The sequence below is a fragment of the Ranitomeya imitator genome, chromosome 8 (genome assembly GCF_032444005.1).
Source record: "Ranitomeya imitator isolate aRanImi1 chromosome 8, aRanImi1.pri, whole genome shotgun sequence".
Lineage (NCBI taxonomy): Eukaryota > Metazoa > Chordata > Amphibia > Anura > Dendrobatidae > Ranitomeya > Ranitomeya imitator.
The window spans coordinates 53,303,479-53,326,043 of record NC_091289.1 but is presented as its reverse complement, the minus strand read 5'-3'; the positions used below and the strand labels follow the sequence as shown (position 1 = coordinate 53,326,043).

General features: G+C 44.0%; 1 protein-coding gene across 3 annotated transcripts in view; it reads left to right on the top strand.

Moving 5' to 3' along the window:
• The window catches only part of IPPK (inositol-pentakisphosphate 2-kinase), a 126,867-nt gene that overhangs the window by 45,020 nt on the left and 59,282 nt on the right, over positions 1-22,565 (top strand). The window contains exons 1-2 of one of the 3 annotated variants that reach the window (XM_069736920.1): positions 91-170; positions 21,184-21,231. The exons of 1 other annotated variant lie outside the window; for it this stretch is intronic. Coding sequence is in view for 1 of the 2 variants with exons in the window: in XM_069736918.1 (XP_069593019.1) it covers positions 21,184-21,231 (48 nt within the window). In the remaining variant the exon portion in view is untranslated. Of the gene's footprint in view, positions 1-90; positions 171-21,183; positions 21,232-22,565 lie in introns of those variants that run through there. One more of the 3 variants, XM_069736918.1, reaches the window with a different exon arrangement.

The window sequence follows — 22,565 nt, the reverse complement described above, 5'->3', positions numbered from 1 at the left end:
TAATAGGGCAAATGTGATTGGCCAATCGTCCATTTTTATGTGATTTGTCTTTTTTTGTAATTTGTAGATTTGCTGTGTATGTACCAAGAAGCTTTTCCGTCACATCCTGCACACTGCTGTGGAATTATTTCATGGAAGAGGAATTGGCCTTAAAGGGAATGTGACAGCAGGTATTTGCTATGTACTTTGATGGCTGCATGATGTAGAGGCAGAGACCCTGATTCCAGCGATGTGTCAGTTTCGTTTTGCGATTTCAATACAATCAGTATTTTATCAACAGGAGTTCATCACTATAGGACAGCTGGCCTCCTGCATCCTAGGCCGCCCCCAGCTCACTGTCACTATACAATGTACACACAAAGATGTGGTGTGGACGGGGTTATACAGGGCTCAACATCTGAGCTCTGCTAGATCTGCTGCAGAGAAAACTGTGACCATCATAACTACTGCACCTAGTATACTAAGTGACACATCACTGGAATCAGGGTCTCTGTCCCTACGTTATGTTGCTGGCAGATTCCCTTTAACTGAACACGATCACCTATATAGATTTAGTCTGGCTCCAGTAATATGTGCCTGTCCTGAGGACTTCTGACAGCTCTGATAATATGCTCCTCGTTTCTGATGGCCGTGTGATATTTGTCAATGACATCCTGTTACACACCTCAGATTCTTGCACCTTCTCATTGTGACACGGTTCCTCTGATCCAGCCTTGAAGGGATCTATTATTTGATTTCACAGACCTGATGCATTTATAGCCTGTGATTCAGGAATGATGGGAAATGTTCTGGCCATGCTCATCGGAGAACTGTCAGCCCAAAGGTTATTCTATCGTCTCTCTCCTGACCACTCTGTACATGCTCATTCTCTATGGGGACAGTGGAGTCGGCTGCTGCCAGACTAATTTGGCAGCGACTTATCTGCCCAAAGAACAAAAGTATCGAGTGATTGAATTTCTTGTATCCAATGACCTAAACTGTTGGGAGTCTGTCTTTTATCTGTTTGGACTTTCATCTATTCATAGGACCCATAACTGGCCACACACCTTTTAGATGGCTGTTATCCTAATACTCATTGGGTCGAGCGTTCTTCCACCCAACCCTAGCCCACCAAGCCGTGTTCTCGATAGGGAGACCATGTCCCACAGCACTTTATAATTAAGGGGGGGCGTACAAACAATAAAGACATCACAAATTAACACCTAAGGGCAGTCTCGCACGTCCAGATATTTCCGATACCGGAAAAATCGGTACCGGAATTATCCGTGTCCGTGTGCCGCTGCGTTTCTGTGGCACATCAGTGTGGCACACGTGTGCCGCCCGTGTGCCCACTGGGTACCACACGCACCGTGCTGGAGACGGCGCTAAAATTTAGCGCTGTCCCCGGCATCGTGCTGAAGCCCCATTCATATCTTCCCTGCAGCAGCGTTTGCTGTAGAGAAGATAGGAATATTAGTGTGTAAAATCAATATCCAGGTCCCCATCCCCCTCCCACTCCCTGTGCGCCAAAGTCCCCCCCCCCCCACCCCGCTGTGATTAAAATACTCAACCTAGCTTCCGGATCCCTCGCAGCGTCCTGTCCTGGCCGCACCTTGTACTGTATGAGCGGTCACGTGGGGCCGCTCGTTTACAGTAATGAATATGCGGCTCCACCCCTTTGGGAGGTGGAGCCTCATATTCATGATTGTGATCGGTGGCCCCACGTGACCGCTCGAAACTGTCACCTCACGTACCGGAGCCACTGACGTGTGAAACTGGCCTAATACAGGGTCTCCCTAAAGTCTGGACACCTAGGCAAAAAATACACATTTTCAGCAAATTTATTAACATTTTATTCAATTGGAATATTAACTTATTCAATGATTTCAATAATTGTTTGAGGCTCTTTGCAAAATTGACGTGAACACGATGTAATAAATAATAATAATCTTTTATATAGCGCTAACATATTCCGCAGCGCTTTACAGTTTGCACACATTATCATCGCTGTCCCCGATGGGGCTCACAATCTAAATTCCCTATCAGTATGTCTTTGGAATGTGGAAGGAAACCAGTGTACCCGGAGGAAACCCACGCAAACACGGGGAGAACATATAAACTCCTTGTAGATGTCGTCCTTGGTGGGATTTGAACCCAGGACTCCCACGAAGCAAGGCTAACCACTGAGTGACCATGCTGCCCCACTTAGCACATTCATTCTTTGTGTTCAGTCGAGTGTTACATTTGTGATTTTCATTCAGTACACCTTCTCCTTTAGCAGACCACAGGAAAAGAAGTCGAGGAGGGCTAAGGTCAGGCGAATGAGGAGGGCTAAGGTCAGGCGAACGAGGAGGGCTAAGGTCGGGCGAACGAGGAGGGCTAAGGTCGGGCGAACGAGGAGGGCTAAGGTCGGGCGAACGAGGAGGGCTAAGGTCGGGCGAACGAGGAGGGCTAAGGTCGGGCGAACGAGGAGGGCTAAGGTCGGGCGAACGAGGAGGGCTAAGGTCGGGCGAACGAGGAGGGCTAAGGTCGGGCGAACGAGGAGGGCTAAGGTCGGGCGAACGAGGAGGGCTAAGGTCGGGCGAACGAGGAGGGCTAAGGTCGGGCGAACGAGGAGGGCTAAGGTCGGGCGAACGAGGAGGGCTAAGGTCGGGCGAACGAGGAGGGCTAAGGTCGGGCGAACGAGGAGGGCTAAGGTCGGGCGAACGAGGAGGGCTAAGGTCGGGCGAACGAGGAGGGCTAAGGTCGGGCGAACGAGGAGGGCTAAGGTCGGGCGAACGAGGAGGGCTAAGGTCGGGCGAACGAGGAGGGCTAAGGTCGGGCGAACGAGGAGGGCTAAGGTCGGGCGAACGAGGAGGGCTAAGGTCGGGCGAACGAGGAGGGCTAAGGTCGGGCGAACGAGGAGGGCTAAGGTCGGGCGAACGATGAGACCACTCCACATGGCAACGTCTTCCAATCCAGTTAGGTAAATAGTCATTCAACCAATCTCTTACCACCGTTGCAAAATGGGCAGGGACGCCATCCTGTTGAAACAGGAGTCCTTCATGTAAACCTTCACATTGGGGATTAACTGATCTCTTAGCATGGCGATATAAGCCTCACCAATTACATGTTCATTGAAGAAGAGTGGTCCTAACACCTGAACAAACCACTTTCTTTTTTTCTCCTTGCCACTTTCTATAACCAACAAAATTTGGTTTGCTTTGCAGCCTTTGCCACCTTGGAAAAGCCAAGTGGGATCCTCCTTGGAAGATCTACATTAAATTCATCTGCTATCTTTCCGTGTGACCATCCTTCACGTCCACTGAGAAGTTGCATTTCAATTCTTTCTTCATTCTACAAAGCCATGTTTAATCTGTGGAGGAAAACTTTTTTTTATAGTTAATGAGAATTCCTAGGTGTTCAGATTTTAGGGACAAACCTGTACAACAGTTGCAGGAGGAGTGGGGGTCCTGATAGCAAGCGTACAATCTACAAGGAAATAGGAGGACACAATAGGTAGAACCTGATGGTCATGTATGGTCCAGCTGTCATAATAGGGGTCTACGAAAAGCTGCCAGATCCGGTCGTCAGCCAGTATCTGCCTAAGTACAGATACAAAGTGCTTTTGGATGCATGGAGGATGTGGAGACAGATGAGTAGGAGGGAGCAGATGTTGAGGAAAGTTTAGAAATGGGGACCAGGGGAGAGTCAGTTTGGTGAAGGGAGGTGATAGGCCTAAAGAGGTGTTTTCAAAGCATGCTTAAAAATGTGTGTGTTGGGTATTAATCGGATCATCCAGGGTAGTATGTTCCAGAGAACTGGTGTGGCATGATAGAGGTCTTGGAGATGCGAGGTTCAGATTATGGCGGATGTTTGTTTTAGCTCCGTTGTAGAACATGGGTTGGGTGATGGAGATGCGGGAGGAGATGTTTGGAGGTGCAGAACTGTTAAAGCTTTCTGGGTGAGAGAAGTTTATATTGTACGTTGTAGTGGATGGGTAACCAGTGTAATGACTGGCACAGGGTGGAGGCGTCAGTGGACTGGCTGGACAGATAAATTCATATTCAACTCTGTAGCGACTGACTTTGTATCCATAGGTAAACATTGAGATTGCACTGTGGTAATCCTCCAGTCTTAAACTTCCGTCTTTTCAGAACCGTCACAATCAGTCGATTTTTGAGAATGCTGGATCCTGCATTTTCCCATAGATTTGTATTAGCGACGGATTGTGACGGATAGCCATCCGTTTCATCTGTCGTGCACTGGATCCGTCGTAAAATAGCGGTCCGTCGTGCAGAGAAAATGTTCATTGTAACGTTTTTTTGTGCACATCGGAAAATCGGTCAGTGACGCATCCTGCGCTGGCCGTCGTCGGCTACAATGGAAGCCTATGGACGCAGGATCCGTCGCTGACCGTCACACACTGGAATCCAGCGACGGATCCAGTTTTTCCTTTCTGAGCATGCCCGGAAGGATTTTCAAGTCAGGGAAAAAATCTCTCTCTCTCGTTCGTCGTGGTGCAGCAAAATGACGTATAGACGGACGTTATGAAAATAGGGAAAAACGTGTGCGACGGATCCAGTGTAATGACGTCGTAGAGAAATTCTGGGGACGAGAGAGTGATAGATGCTGCATCTAGGGGGGGGGGGGGGGGAAATCAGCATATTAAAGGAAATCTGCACAGAATTTTGCCCCTTTTTTGGAAATTATACAGGCTGGCTGCCCAGATCGGGCACGTTGCCAAGTTTAATGTACATTCCAGGTTATTTTCCAGTCTGACACTATGGACAATCATGAGATAAGTTGTGCGCTGCACATTGTGCTGTATGTATGCAGGAATTCAGGTTTCATCACAGTAAATAGCTTGTAACTGGAAATACTTGTTATAAATTGCTCCGCTTCATTCAGCGCTACAGCTTAAGGCTGCCATTTCTGGGGGTGGTCGTGCAGGTCGTGTTACGAACCTGTCCTCTACGTGCGTTTGTAGCACAGACGTGAACTCGGCCATTAAAATACACGTACGGTGCATAAAAAAATATGACATTTCTGGATGGCTTTTTTTTTTTTTTTTTTTTTTTTTACATTTTTTGCCACAAATCGTTCTTCTATAGGTCGACTGAAAATGTCCGCTCCCAATATCGCCACTTAAAGACTATCTGCAATGTGGGAACACTATACTGAATGAATTGGTGTTCCATCATCTATCAATATTGATCAGGTTCTGCATGTAGATTTTATTTCACTTTTTTCTGGCAATGAATGCAAATATATATGCAAAAACTGATGGAATACTAATGTATGAATTTTCAGCACCCCTTATAGATGTTGATTTTCGTATTCTCGTGTTAAAACAGATCAAAATGGCGCATGCTGCGTTCTTCTAAAACAGAAGTGAGAAAACTTCCATGTAAGTAGCTCCATTAGTTTACACTAGCACCATCTTCCAAGCCATAAAAGACGGAGGTATGGATGACCAATACCATCCTGAGAAAGAGGCCTGAATAAAGTGGCTATTTGAAATGGCCAATTGGGTGTGGCCTAACCGCCAATTATTATTATTTTTTTTTTGCAAAGCACCAACAATCCTAAAAGCATGGGAGTTCCAGCAATTTTACCCTCACATTTCTGACACTTCTGATTCGTCAAATAGATTCTAAAAATGCATTGAGTAAAATCACTAGTACGTTCTAAAATCAGAAATGTAAAAAAATGTTTTTAGAGAAGTCAGGAGCACGGTGACTTAGATGTTAGCTCTGGGGCCCTGGGTTCAAATCCCACCAAGGACTCCATCTGCAAGGACCTGTCAATTGAGTGGGGCAGGGAGATACCACCAGGGGCCCCTACTTGGAATAGTCGGTGTAGACGCGTAGTCCCTGGTCAGCTTTCCAAAGTGCCGCAGTTCAGGCAGCAATAAGCCTGCCGTAGTTGGTGGTCGGTAGACGGCGGACATTCTCAGGCTTCCTAATAAGTAGCTGTGGCCGCTGCCCCTGTGTATACAGAACAATCAGTAATGGATCCTTCAGCGTGCATAGTTCTCAGCAGCACATGTCCTGCTTAGGCTGACCAAGGATGAGGTGCTGCCGAGAACAATGCTTTTTAAGCTTGCTTAAAAGTTGCTTTACTCGACGAATGAGCGTTTTTCTCGATTTCGACAGATTGACAGCCGGTGTACAGCACCCCATTATCTGGGAAGGGCGTTTGTAGGAACGGCATTCACAATGGTCAGCCAGTGAAGGTCCAGCTGTCATTTATACACATGGATAAAGGACCCAGAAATCTATTTCTTTTTTTTTTCTAGCGTTATCACTGTAGACTCGGTGCCGTATATTTTATGTGCTTGGAAGCTGCAGCCCTGCCCAGCTGTTCTTCATGATACATACATAATGTGGGACAACAGCTATCAAAATCCCACAAAAGCTTCCCAGACATGCTTTGTCGTGTCCGGCGTCTCCAGGGAAAGGAACGGCTTTTGTTTTTAATCCCTGAAGATACAAGGCATGGTGCAACATGTCAGGGGGGATGAGGAATTTCGCTTCGACTGGATTATATAGGGATATTCATTCCGGTATTCACTTTTCCCCTGCTTTCAGACCTAGTTAGGCTACTTTCACACATCAGGTTTTCAGTGTCAGGCTAAATCCGGCTAATTTTCAAAAAACCAGATCAGGTTTTTTTTCCCCCATAGACTTGTATTAGTGCCGGATTGCACCGGATGACATTGCGTTTCGTCCGGTTTTTGCCGAAATCTGCCGCTTCCGGTTTCTTGAAAAAACGTCCACAGCAACGTTTTTTGTCTCCGGCGAAAAAGCCTGAAGCGCCGGATTCGGCGGCCTGATCCGGTTTTTTAAACTGAGCATGATCCAAATTTTTTTTTTTATCCAATAGTCTAGATATGCTAGCCGGATCCGTCAAAAAAATGGATCCGTTGCATCAGTTTTTCACAATCTGCGCCGGATCCAGTTTTTCCAACATTCGCCGGTTTTAGCCTGACACTGAAAACCTGATGTGTGAAAATAGCCTTAGCCGTAACTTATCTGTTGTAGAAGATAGCCTCGGGCATGGTAACATCCGGCATGGCCAAAATCTGCCGTTAAGGAAGAGCGGAAAGAGATGGTTGGTGAACTCGCTGATAGAGGATGTTTTGGATCACTTATTTCTAATGAGCATTTCCACCTTTTTATAAAACCTGATTCATGGTTACAAGTAACCCCAAGTTTCCTTTAGTCATCCGGATCACACGCGAGTCCCCATGTTGGAGAGCTTGTGGCCACCAAACGAATAATTCCATAATATATAGATTTATATCTATCTCCGATACCATGTCTTTTTTCGTTGCTGTACGGCATTGTTGGGATCAGGGCTGTGGAGTTGTAGTCATGGAGTCGGAGCCCATTTTGGTGGAGTCGGAGGTTTGGCTTACCGACTCAACAGCCCTGTTTGGGAGAGTAAAATACAGCCAGGAGTAACTATGTTTATATTAAAGATATTCGGTTGTCACTATAAGACATCGAGCCTAACAATTAAGGTCACATTCCCGGTGACCTCAATGGATGACAGGCCATAGCATGGAAACCTGTAGAAACTGCCCTTCCCCATGAAAGCTGTTTTGGACCTTGTACACATTATTTTCTGCTTTTGTATTGGGACATTTGCTCTGTCAGCACAGGAATCTGCCGGCCAATAATTAATCAATATCCTGTTAGCCATGATAGCAAGCGACTTGTGTCGTTGGCTCTTGCGTTGCTTTGTAGAGGACGGCTGGCTGCCATTCTATTTATTTAGCATTAATAAGGTTATTCTGGATTATCTTAGCGGGGGCTCCATTCATAACCTTTTACAGCATGATATCCTCTGAACAAGGAGTACAATTCATGAATGTTCTGAGAACCAAGCTTTTGATTTTTTTTGGTCATATTTTGGATCATAATGTTTTTCTTGGCGTCCTTTTTTCTTACAGGCTGCCATTTAAAGGGAATCTGACAGCTGATTCATGGTGCTGGAACCACAGGCAGCACAAATCAGAGGCTGGCTCCCTTACTTCCCTAGATGGATGGTTCACCCGGATGGAGACCATGCAACTGTGATGTCTAGAATGAGGCGAGTCCCCGGCAGCATCTCCCCGTCGTGCTCCCTCTGACTGATGGATCATTTGCTTACACACAGACGTATCAGTCTAGGGGATCGGGGCGGAGAGAAGCCACCGGAGACCTATTTTCATGACTATGAATATTGTACATTCACACTGAAGGCATCAAAACTATGAATTAACACATGTGGAATTATATACTTGGCAAAAAAGTGTGAAACAACTGAAATTATGTCTTAAATTCTAGGTTCTTCAAAGTAGCCACCTTTTGCTTTGATGACTGCTTTGTACACTCTTGGCATTCTCTTAATGAGCTTCTAGAGGTAGTCACCGGGAATGGTCTTCCAACAATCTTGAAGGAGTTCCCAGAGATGCTTAGCACTTGTTAGCCCTATTGCCTTCACTCTGTGGTCCAGCTCACCCCAAACCATCTCGATTGGGTTCAGGTCTGGTGACTGTGGAGGCCAGGTCATCTGGCGTAGCACCTCATCACTCTCCTTCTTGGTCAAATAGCCCTTTCATAGCCTGGGGGTGGTTTGGGGTCATTGTCCTGTTGAAAAATAAATGATGGTCCAACTAAACGCAAACCGGATGGAATATTATGCCACTGCAAGATGCTGTGGTAGCCATGCTGGTTCAGTATGCCTTCAATTTTGAATAAATCCCCAACAGTGTCACCAGCAAAGCACCCCACACCATCACACCCCCTCCTCCATGCTTCACGGTGGGAACCAGGCATAGAGTCCATCCGTTCACCTTTTCTGCATCACACAAAGACACGGTGGTTGGAACCAAAGATCTCAAATTTGGACTCATCAGACCAAAGCACAGATTTCCACTGGTCTAATGTCCATTCCTTGTGTTCTTTAGCCCAAACAAGTCTCTTTGCTTGTTGCGTGTCCTTAGCAGTGGTGTCCTAGCAGCTATTTTACCATGAAGGCCTGCTGTACAAAGTCTCCTCTTAACAGTTGTTGTAGACATGTGTCTGCTGCTAGAACTCTGTGGCATTGACCTGGTCTCTAATCTGAGCTGCTGTTAACCTGCAATTTCTGAGGCTGGTGACTCAGATAAACTTATCCTCAGAAGCAGAGGTGACTCTTGGTCTTCCTTTCCTGGGGCGGTCCTCATGTGAGCCAGTTTCTTTGTAGTGCTTGATGGTTTTTGCCACTGCACTTGGGAACACTTTCAAAGGTTTCCCAATTTTTCGGACTGACTGACCTTCATTTCTTAAAGTAATGATGGCCACTCGTTTTTCTTTACTTAGCTGCTTTTTTCTTGCCATAATACAAATTCTATCAGTCTATTCAGTAGGACTATCAGCTATGTATCCACCAAATATCTGCACAACACAACTGATGGTCCCAACCCCATTTATAAGGCAAGAAATCCCACTTATTAAACCTGACAGGGCACACCTGTGAAGTGAAAACCATTCCCGGTGACTACCTCTGGAAGCTCATCAAGAGAATGCCAAGAGTGTGCAAAGCAGTCATCAAAGCAAAAGGTGGCTACTTTGAAGAACATAGAATATAAGACATAATTTCACTTGTTTCACACTTTTTTGTTAGTATATAATTCCACATGTGTTAATTCATAGTTTCGATGCCTTCAGTGTGAATGTACAATTTTCATAGTCATGAAAATACAGAAAAATCATTAAATGAGGTGTGTCCAAACTATTGGTCTGTACTGTATATATATGTGTGTATATATATATATATATATATATATATATATATATATATATATATATATATATATATATATATATATATATATATATACACATATATATACATATATATATATATATATATATATATATATATATATATATATATACATATATATATATATATATATATATATATATATATATATATACATATATATATATATATATATATATATATATATATATATATATAAAAATATATATATATATATATATATATATATATATATATATATATATATATATATATATAGGTCCTTCTCAAAAAATTAGCATATAGTGTTAAATTTCATTATTTCCCATAATGTAATGATTACAATTAAACTTTCATATATTATAGATTCATTATCCACCAACTGAAATTTGTCAGGTCTTTTATTGCTTTAATACTGATGATTTTGGCATACAACTCCTGATAACCCAAAAAACCTGTCTCAATAAATTAGCATATTTCACCCATCCAATCAAATAAAAGTGTTTTTTAATAACAAACAAAAAAAACAACAAATAATAATGTTCGGTTATGCACTCAATACTTGGTCGGGAATCCTTTGGCAGAAATGACTGCTTCAATGCGGCGTGGCATGGAGGCAATCAGCCTGTGACACTGCTGAGATGTTATGGAGGCCCAGGATGCTTCAATAGCGGCCTTAAGCTCATCCAGAGTGTTGGGTCTTGCGTCTCTCAACTTTCTCTTCACAATATCCCACAGATTCTCTATGGGGTTCAGGTCAGGAGAGTTGGCAGGCCAATTGAGCACAGTAATACCATGGTCAGTAAACCATTTACCAGTGGTTTTGGCACTGTGAGCAGGTGCCAGGTCGTGCTGAAAAATGAAATCTTCATCTCCATAAAGCATTTCAGCCGATGGAAGCATGAAGTGCTCCAAAATCTCCTGATAGCTAGCTGCATTGACCCTGCCCTTGATGAAACACAGTGGACCAACACCAGCAGCTGACATGGCACCCCACACCATCACTGACTGTGGGTACTTGACACTGGACTTCAGGCATTTTGGCATTTCCTTCTCCCCAGTCTTCCTCCAGACTCTGGCACCTTGATTTCCGAATGACATGCAAAATTTGCTTTCATCAGAAAAAAGTACTTGGGACCACTTAGCAACAGTCCAGTGCTGCTTCTCTGTAGCTCAAAAGTGGCTTTACCTGGGGAATGCGGCACCTGTAGCCCATTTCCTGCACACGCCTGTGCACGGTGGCTCTGGATGTTTCCACACCAGACTCAGTCCACTGCTTCCTCAGGTTCCCCAAGGTCTGGAATCGGTCCTTCTCCACAATCTTCCTCAGGGTCCGGTCTCCTCTTCTCGTTGTACAGCGTTTTCTGCCACATTGTTTCCTTCCAACAGACTTACCATTGAGGTGTCTTGATACAGCACTCTGGGAACAGCCTATTTGTTGAGAAATTTCTTTCTGGGTCTTACCCTCTTGCTTGAGGGTGTCAATGATGGCCTTCTTGACATCTGTCAGGTCGCTAGTCTTACCCATGATGGGGGTTTTGAGTAATGAACCAGGCAGGGAGTTTATAAAAGCCTCAGGTATCTTTTGCATGTGTTTAGAGTTAATTAGTTGATTCAGAAGATTAGGGTAATAGGTCGTTTAGAGAACCTTTTCTTGATATGCTAATTTATTGAGACAGGTTTTTTGGGTTATCAGGAGTTGTATGCCAAAATCATCAGTATTAAAACAATAAAAGACCTGACAAATTTCAGTTGGTGGATAATGAATCTATAATATATGAAAGTTTAATTGTAATCATTACATTATGGTAAATAATGAAATTTAACACTATATGCAAATTTTTTGAGAAGGACCTGTATATATATATATATATATATATATATAATTTTGTCTAAGGGGTACTTCCGTCTTTCTGTCCTCAACTTCCGTAACGGAAATCCCGCGTCGCTGATTGGTCTCAATCAGCGACGGGCACAGTCTGATTAGTCCCTCCCTACTCCCCGCAGTCACTGCCCGCATACTCCCCTCCGGTCACCGATAACACAGGGTTAATGCCAGCGGTAACGGACCGCGTAACCGCTGCTATTAACCCTGTGTCCCCAACTGTTTACTATTGATGCTGCCTATGCAGCATCAATAGTAAAAAATGTAATGTTAAAAATAATGAAAAACAAAAAACCTGCTATTCTCACCCTCCGTAGTCCGCCGAGCCGCACGCGGCTGCCACCATCTAACGTTTCCAGAGATGCATTGCGAAATTACCCAGAAGACTTAGCGCTCTTGCGAGACCGCTAAGTCACGTGGGTAATTTCGCAATGCATCCTGGGAACGGAAGATGGCGGCAGCCGCGCGCTCATCGCCTGCGCCAGAGCCTCGCTGGATTGGATCCCGGCAGGTGAGTATATAACTATTTTTAATTTTAATTATTATTTTTTTTAACAGGGATATGGTGCCGACACTGCTGTATACTACTTAGGCTGTGTAATATACCACGTGGCTGCTATATACTACTTGGCCAGTGTTATATACTGCGTGGGCTGTGTAATATACCGCGTGGCTGCTATATACTACCTGGCCAGTGTTATATACTGCGTGGGCTGTGTTATATATTACGTGGCCAGTGTTATATACTGCGTGGCTTGTGTTATATACTACGTCGACTGTGTTATATACTGCGTAGCTGCTATATACTGCGTGGGCTGTGTTATATACTGTTTGGGCTGTGTTATACACTGCGAGGCCACTGTTATATATTGCGTGGCCTGTATTAATGCATCGGGTATTCTAGAATATGTATGTATATAGCAGCCACATAGTATATAACACGGGCCACATCGTATTTGTCTGCTATATACTACATGTCTCCTATATACTACGTGGCCTATATATGCATACATTTAAATCCAAATGACCTAAGCACCAGGCTTGGTCACATTCCGTACCAGTAAAAAAGACCACAGTACCAACCCATACAAGAATAAATGATTGGCACAAGGAATGTAAAATTAACACATTTTATTCATTAATCATTAATTAAACATACATCATAATTACCTAGGCACCTCAAACAACAACTAGACGCCACTAGGCATAGGGCCCAAATAACCACAACTACTATATTATAACTAGTAGGAAATAAACTCATACAGTATAGTATAACCTAACATAAACACGGTACCTCCCTATGTCATACCTAGTTTAAGCCACTGGCACACGCCTAAGTGGCAAAACAAACCGAGGGAAATTATCCATGTGCTTAGTAGGATACCTACATAGTATAAAAGTACTTCAAGTGAAGGTATATTACCTATATAGTGCCCACGTCCTAATGCGCGGCCCACCCCGACGCGCGTTTCGCCAGTTCTTCTTCCGGGGGCGTGTATCCTTAGGGAGGTAGGCGGACCTTATATATGCCCCAAAACCAATCAAAAGAATGGCGTCCCTGGTAACCCTGCATCATATGTCTGTGACGTCGGATGTAAACAAAGGCGGGGTTATGACGGCTCATCCGGCGCCCAGTATCGCTGCCAACAGGACAACCCCTCGCCGGTCAAAGGCATTGGCCGCGTCGCGCCCAGCACATCGCTGAGCGGAAGTCAGACAAGACCAAACGAGACCAGATTAGGGACGCCCGGAGCGACCAAGGCAGCGCATGCGCACAACCCCTGTGCCAGAACATAGCTACATAATCACATTACCGCCGCGTGAAGTGCCCATCTATCAACTACTACTGCCAGTGGCCCTAAGATAAAGTGCTGATGTGACTATAAAAGTGCAACAGTGCATGGTAATAGCAGCTTGGCTTCAACCACAATATACTAGCTCTATAATCAAAAGGTGACACATACCTTCTACTGGTATATGAATAATAGGAGTGCGTTCTACCAATGTTAAGTGGTTATAGCAATATATAATGGATATTAATATATTAATACTAATAACTTGAATAAAGACTAAGCCGTGAGCATTCAGCTACATATATAGCATACCTTATGACAATGAAATAATACAACAAGTGCAGCAAATACAGTAATTAATACATAAACATACACTGACAATAAACAAACAGAAGAACACATGATCGATCACAGGCATGACAAACATCAAGATACCAGGTTGTGTATATAACATATTTCCACATATTGGACGAATATTAACTTCCAGTAAAATCTTCTGCTCCATAACAGCAATAAATCTTCCATTATTCAACAACTTTCTTGGTTGGTATTTTCATCTTTAAGGGTGTGGTTTACAAACAATGCCAAGGTACTGCCATGGGGGCCAGTTGTGCCCCATCGTATGCGAACCTATTTCTCGGCCTCTGGGAGCGTGAGATCTTTGTGTGTGATCCTATACCTCATTCCGGCCTGATTTCAGGCTGGATGAGGTATATCGATGACATTTGGTTCATCTGGGAAGGCTCCCCTGATGAGTTGGGTACGTGTATGGACACACTGAACCAAAATGACTTGAACATCAGGCTTACTTTTAAGGCAGGCAGAAATGTGGAATTCTTGGATTTGTCTATCGGAGTTGATGAACGAGGCTTTCTATTTACAGATTTATATAGAAAGCCGACTGCAACTAATTCCTTTCTCCACGCTACCTCTGCACATCATCCAGCGACTATTAGAGGAATCCCAACTGGACAATTCCTACGTGCAAAAAGGATTTGTACAAATCCAGAAGATTTTGAAGTACAATCTGTGGATCTGAGTAGGAGATTCCTTGAAAGAGGTTACAGCAAGTGTAATATCAGGAAGGGATATAAAAGAGCAGTAAATACTAGTAGAAATGACCTTCTGTATAGACAAGTGGACAAACCTGGACGATCTGACAAGGTAAACGGGGTACGTTTTATCACTACATACCACAATAAATGGCACCGGTTTACGGGTATCCTCCAGAAACACTGGAAAGTATTACATTCTGACCCAATTCTCAGAAAGATTCTACTGGAGAGACCTATGGTTGTGGCCAAAAGAACTAAAAATTTGCGTGATATTCTGGTCCATAGTCTCTATACTCCAGGGGGGATGCCATGTCTGCTGGGTCCACTAACTCGGGTTTTTATCCCTGTGGTCTATGCAAAGCGTGCCTCAATCATGTTAAAAGCAAAACCTTCTCTAATTTTGATAATACCAAAACCTTTACCATCAGGAAACGGATTACATGTGCCTCTCGTGGCGTAATCTATCACGCCACGTGCCCCTGCAATAAAGTCTATATTGGACTTACCACCCGCGAATTGAAGATCCGGACGCGTGAACATTGCAGGGACATTATAAATACTAAAACAGCTCAGGAAGAAACATCTTTAAAACCTATACCTAGGCATTTTAGGCAATATCATCAGTGCAATCCACATGGTTTAAAGGTAAAAGGGATAGATTTAGTATCCATGGGAATGAGAATCAGAGGGGGTAACCTGAGTAAGCTGCTGGCACAGACAGAAAGTCGGTGGATTTATAGGCTGGGCACGATAGCACCACAGGGACTAAACGAAAGCTTTGGCTTTGGGGCATTTTTGTAAAAGAATCTGGTCTCGCTTTCTTTTTATATATGAGGTTTTTTAGGGGGGGGAATCTTTTGTTGGTTTTATTTAATATTGATTTTCTTTTATTATTATTCTAGATCTTGTTATCTTCGAGCGGTTTTTTTTTGCCTTATATTTGCTTCCTATTGATCAAGTTATCCCTATGGACAACCAAGAAAGTTGTTGAATAATGGAAGATTTATTGCTGTTATGGAGCAGAAGATTTTACTGGAAGTTAATATTCGTCCAATATGTGGAAATATGTTATATACACAACCTGGTATCTTGATGTTTGTCATGCCTGTGATCGATCATGTGTTCTTCTGTTTGTTTATTGTCAGTGTATGTTTATGTATTAATTACTGTATTTGCTGCACTTGTTGTATTATTTCATTGTCATAAGGTATGCTATATATGTAGCTGAATGCTCACGGCTTAGTCTTTATTCAAGTTATTAGTATTAATATATTAATATCCATTATATATTGCTATAACCACTTAACATTGGTAGAACGCACTCCTATTATTCATATACCAGTAGAAGGTATGTGTCACCTTTTGATTATAGAGCTAGTATATTGTGGTTGAAGCCAAGCTGCTATTACCATGCACTGTTGCACTTTTATAGTCACATCAGCACTTTATCTTAGGGCCACTGGCAGTAGTAGTTGATAGATGGGCACTTCACGCGGCGGTAATGTGATTATGTAGCTATGTTCTGGCACAGGGGTTGTGCGCATGCGCTGCCTTGGTCGCTCCGGGCGTCCCTAATCTGGTCTCGTTTGGTCTTGTCTGACTTCCGCTCAGCGATGTGCTGGGCGCGACGCGGCCAATGCCTTTGACCGGCGAGGGGTTGTCCTGTTGGCAGCGATACTGGGCGCCGGATGCGCCGTCATAACCCCGCCTTTGTTTACATCCGACGTCACAGACATATGATGCAGGGTTACCAGGGACGCCATTCTTTTGATTGGTTTTGGGGCATATATAAGGTCCGCCTACCTCCCTAAGGATACACGCCCCCGGAAGAAGAACTGGCGAAACGCGCGTCGGGGTGGGCCGCGCATTAGGACGTGGGCACTATATAGGTAATATACCTTCACTTGAAGTACTTTTATACTATGTAGGTATCCTACTAAGCACATGGATAATTTCCCTCGGTTTGTTTTGCCACTTAGGCGTGTGCCAGTGGCTTAAACTAGGTATGACATAGGGAGGTACCGTGTTTATGTTAGGTTATACTATACTGTATGAGTTTATTTCCTACTAGTTATAATATAGTAGTTGTGGTTATTTGTGCCCTATGCCTAGTGGCGTCTAGTTGTTGTTTGAGGTGCCTAGGTAATTATGATGTATGTTTAATTAATGATTAATGAATAAAATGTGTTAATTTTACATTCCTTGTGCCAATCATTTATTCTTGTATGGGTTGGTACTGTGGTCTTTTTTACGTGGCCTATATAGTATGTGGCTGCTATATACATATACATACATATTCTAGAATACCCGATGCGTTAGAATCGGGCCACCATCTAGTGTATATAATATATATATATATCAGTTGAAACCAGAAGTCTGCATAAAAAGACACACAATCTTGCTTTTCTCAATATCTGACATGAACTCAGGATAAACCTTTTCTGTTTTAGGTCAGTTAGGATTACCAGAATTATTAATATTTGCCAAATGCCAGAATAATGAGGGAGAGGCTGTGTTCAGGCATTTTTATTACTTGCGGTGTTCTCCCTACAGGTCCCATGATGCTCCGTCCCCTTCTCCGCCAGAAGGTCTGATCTACGTGCCGTACATCAAACGCTTTATTTCTTTATATTTTTCTGATACTTCTTTCTTTCTGCTCTGACCTTCCAATAATTGGGTTTTCTGGTTTAAAAAAAAAACCTTGTGTTCTGTTTGTAAAACAAAACACGGATTGGATCTGAGGTTTTTGGTGTAGCGGTGTAGTTACAGTTGGGCACCATATAATTGACTAAAGGTATCTGTGTTCCTAGTGCTGCAGATCACGAGTGGGTGAAAAGCCTCCGCAAAATGAATCCCCTCTTAAAATCATCGTCTTTACTGTGACAATCAAAGGAAAATCCCTCTGCGTCTGACATGTTGGCTGTTTTGTATGAGCCAGGCATGTCGGCTGTCTTCTCGCCTTACTGATCACTGTACCATGTTGTGACGGGCAGAGACTGGTGCCCCTTACCAGCCCCTCGCTATAACAGCAGCGCATTCCTCCCTAATCTGCTGTTTGCACAGCGCTGGCCTCTGTCTTTGCACTGACCTCTCATTGTTGTGTGTGGACTTTGCTGATCACGTAGATGTCATGTTAGTTCATTACTGACCGACCTGACTTCTACCTTTACCTACAGTGATATTGTGCCAAGAATGGAAATCATGTATATTATTATTTGTCTCCCCTACACATACCCCCTTTTCCTTCCTGCAGTGTGCAGTCATAGGGCCATATAAGATGGGCGGCTATCGCATCGTAATGCTCGGACTGGCCGGTGGCTCTTCTGACCAGAGCGTGATGGCTGCATAGAAATACCTGCTGCCATGCTCGGGTCAGGAGAGCTGCCGGCCGGTCTGTGCATTGTGAGACGATAGTCATCCATGTTATATGGCCCGTCTATGTATTGCCTTAGAGACACCACATACACGGGTGATCTGAAACTTTCCCCCCCCCCCCAGTTAATTGCACCATTTTAATACTTACTGCACTTTGGTCTGTCCATATAAGGCCCAGTTCAGACATTGTATTTGTTTTTCATACCCCCAATATAGTCTACTGGCTGTTAACGTGTGTGTATTTTACAATCTCCTAAAGGCAATCTGTCGGCAATTTTTCTTATATAATCTGAGCGCTGGATGGTGTAGGGGCAGAGAGCCTGATTCCGGCGATGTGTCACTTGCTGGGCTGTTTGGTGCAGTTTTCATACAATCCCTATTTTCTCTACTGTAGATGTAGCAGCTCTCTGAATGCTGAGCTGTGTATAACCCCGCCCACATCCCTGATTGGCTGCTTTCGGTTTACACTATCGTAGCTTCATTACTATGCAGTCAGTGGTGCGGTTGGGGGGTTACACAGATTAGATGGACCAATTAGCACAGGACACCAAGTCCTGCAATAATAATCTCCTGCTGATAAAACACTGATTGTATTGAAACTACAGCCAGCTATTGAGCAAGTGACACATCCCTGGAATCATTATGCTGCTCTCAGATTAAATAGTAAAAAAAAACCTGCTGACAGATTCCATTCCAGTCCTTTTTTGATCCAGATGAAACACACAATCAAATAAATTGGCGCCTGTGAAAAATAAAACAGACAACACAAGGATGCAGTCACTGTGAGGTTTGCTTTTTGGTCTTGATTGGTTAGGAAAAACTTAGATTTTTAGAAAAAAAGAAAAACTTGTCGATTTATAATCAGGCCGTGTTTCTTTCATATATGAGAAAAAAACTGGACATCTGAATGGTGACGAAGCGATAACATGTGAGATGATCTGCAGGTGTGCGGACGGTCCGAGCAGGGGAATATGGCGCAACTTCAGCCACTGATCGCACGACCCAATAAGCTTAGAAAAGCTGTGAAGGCTCTTTATTTGCTACAACTGTACAATTCCCTGTGTTCTTGCATCCCATGTACTGACCCGCTCTGATCGTGTGCCGATAGGTGACGGCCAGCCCGGTGTGTCCTGGGGGAAGGGACGATGGCCGTTGTGTCCCGTCCGTCACTCTTTGGTATTGCAGGAACTTGAGCAAACTTTGACTTTCTCCGACTCCGGTTTCCGCCATTGATCGTCCTCCACTCCAGATCTGGGCTGAAATAACCTTCAGTAAAACATTGTAGCAAATAGACAAGATGTTTCCCTTTTTTTTTTTTTTTTTCAGTTCTTGGAAATGTTACAGAAAATGTAAAGGAATGTTTAACCATTCTCAGCCGTGCGTTCCCCTGCCTGTGTATTAGAGGAAGTGTGGGGTGGCCGAATAATCAAGTGGCCAACTACAGCTTTCACAATATGTAAGGCACACGAGCAAAGAAGGGGAACTCTGGAAATGCCGAAGGGACCGAGACCCCCCAGCCCTGTGTAACCCGGGCTCCGCTGCCCCCGGGGATAAGCCGTGCTACCGCTGGCATCCGGGCTCTGGCCGCAGCAGGCACGTACATTATCTGAGGCCTCCTTTCCTCTACCTTATCAGCACACCGGGGTTACTGTACACATTTTGGCGCAATGCACAAATGGTTACGACTGATAGAATGACTGTAGGCAGTGGGTCATGAGCCGGTTATGCTACCTATTGACATGCCGCACATACATTTTATTGGCCCATAAACCCATATGGGTGTTGCCTCATGTGGAGTTGTTTAGTCAGCACAATTATCTGCCGTTATCAGTTCCCTTATTGCAGGGAGCCTGTGACAATCCCTGGAGCTTGCTCTGTATGTTGTGGCCACGTTACTGCACTCAGCAATTCAGTCTCTTGTGGTTGATATGATCCCGGTGGTTTCTGTAGAAGATCCTAAATCTTTGATGCCTCATTTGACACAAATCCTAATTCCAGTCTGTGCAGTATTTTCACACGTGAAATGATGCTCTTTGACATTTGGAAACACTCCTACAGTGCAGCACGCTGGAGGCTTTCAGGAAAAAATATTCCTAAGTAGTATTCAGCCATGTACTAACTTATCTGCTCCATCTCGAGTCCCTGCTGCTTTACTTCCATCCAGTCCTGGATGACTTGCTGTTTTGAGTAATATGAAGTTCTACACATCGGAGAAGGGGGCTGGCTTGGCTTGTGTTGCCCACATGACCAGACCCTGAGCAGCCGGGACCTAGGATGGTGCTGCCACTGAAGGCTTGGCGCATCTGGCTTAGTAAGTCATGTTTTGTGCTATTTATTCCTCGCTTGTGAATATTTTTTCTCTCTTGAAAATCTTTTTGGCGAAGGGCGGTGCAGATGATGGTCTCTTTATGAGGATCTACCCGCTCTGCTGGACACATTGTGTCCGGATAATCAAACCCTTTGGGGTGCAGAATTCCAGAGGATGGGGGATACTTGGGAGATGTCTTGGAGGCGATAGGGTGAGGAACAAATAAGTGTGGAGGAGAGAAGGTGGTCTTGGGATGACTGAAGAGTTCATGTGGGAAGATATCAGGAGATTAGTTTGGAAATCTATGGAGGGAACAGATTATGGACGGCTTTCTAGGTCCATGTTAGTAGTTTGAAGTGGATACTTGGGGGATTTGGAAGCCAATGAAGGGATTTGCAGAGGGGAGAAGAGGAGGAGTAGCGAGGAGACAGGTAGATTAGTCAGGCAGCAGAGTTAAGGACGGACTGGATAAGTCGGAGACTATTAGCACGAACACCACAGAGGCCAAAAGGAATAGATGGAGAAGAGTAGGTGTCCCAAAACCGAGCATGAGGGACACCAACAGAAAGAGAAGTATAAGGCGGTAGTATGGGAATGTAAGGGAGAAAGGTATGAAGTGATCCAGGAGAGGGCGAGGTCTTTGCCGCCAAGGGACGATAGGATCTGTAGTAAGAGGGAGCGGTCAGCAGAGGCAGAGGACAGGTCTAGAAGGAGGAGCATAGAGAATTGTCTGTTAAGATTTGCCGATAAGTTGTTAGTAATTTTGGTAACAAAAATACTGGATTACAAGTAGCTACTAAGAGGAGGTCATCCAGACTGACCCCAAACATGCTCTTATGATGTTTGTTTGATCAGGGCACAGGTACTTGTGTAAGTGTTCACTGATTGTCTGCAGCGCCTCAGAGTATATCGGCCATATTCAAGCAGCAGGAAGTAATAGATTTCTTTTTGTACTGTCTTTCTTCGGTTACTGTTTTTCTTGTAATACTGTTTTTCCTTCTATTATTTCAGAGGTGTGTCGTTCTACGATTCCTGAAGTTCCTCCCAAACAGAAATCTGGTAAGGCGATCACTTGGTCTTTGGTTTTACTGAACTTTGTACAGATATGCCGTATACTTAAAAATGTTAAATGTATACAAACCTTACCACAAAACGCTCATTTACTTCTGAGCCACTTCTCATCACCAGGTATCATGGTGATCAGTATAACGGCGCTGACCTGACACTGTCTGTAGTGCACAATCCTGCTGACAGGTTCCCTTTATGCGTTCTAAGATCTGGATCACTGACTGCTTCAGGAACATGGAGATTTTTTAAGCCTACGTGCAGGTTTTCTCAGTAGTGGAGCGAGCTCTTTCCTACAGGTTTATTTATTGGGTTTTCTTGCACTTTTTCTGTATAGTATGGCCGTATACTGGATGCTTATGTTTTTTTGAGCCCCATCCCTTATGTAAGGTAGGTTTACATCACTTCGGGTAGGTGGAGGGTTTTCCTTTTAGGTGGGGTTAATAGGAGGGGGTTTCTTGGTGTGGAAATGTATTATTTTAAGGGCAATCATTCTGGTTTATGCCGTGTTGTCAGTGATACTTGCATATATTTCTAGTTTTACCATATGGTTTAATGACCGTGTTCACCTCGTGTGACAATCGTGGCTTCAGAGATTGGACTGAATGACACACAGTTTTTGAGTCTATTAGGAAAGCTAACCCGGCAATCGTAGGATTGCTGAAGACACGTGATTCCATTAATATGTTGTTACGTAGGTCCTGGGTGGGGTGTATTTTAATTCTGTATATTCTAATTATTCATATATGGCTTCTTTGTACTCTAGTGTCCCCATTCGATACATGGCCTCCTGTAGAGATGATGGGGAAGGTTTGTTGGTGTCCGGCGTACAATATCTCGCATTGAATGTATAGGTTCACATTGTGTTAGTGGGTGTCCGCTGACGGAATCCGTTACATAGCGCAACTAATGCTATGTAATGGATCCGTTAGCGCACCCATTGACCACAATGTATGTAACGCATCCCTAACGCATGCCATTTTTGGCATGCGTTCGAGATGTTTCGTTATTTTCTGATGGTCCTCGAACGCTGCTTGCAGCGTTTTTGGGTCCGTTCTCGCTAGCGCAGATCGTGCATCTGCTAGCGCGATCGCTAAACGCGATCCCTTTTTAGACATTGCGTTAACGCAGTCCGTTAGCGTATGCGCTAAACGAACTGCACTAACGCAATGTGAACCTTTATTCTCGTGGTTTATGTCCCCACTCTCCGTATTCAAATCTTCCACTTATAAAAAAATTCTAATGAAATTTACTGATTGGTCAGAAATCCTTGTAATGATTCTGGGTGACGTTAATGATAGTTGTAACCCTCTTAAAGAGCAGTTCCC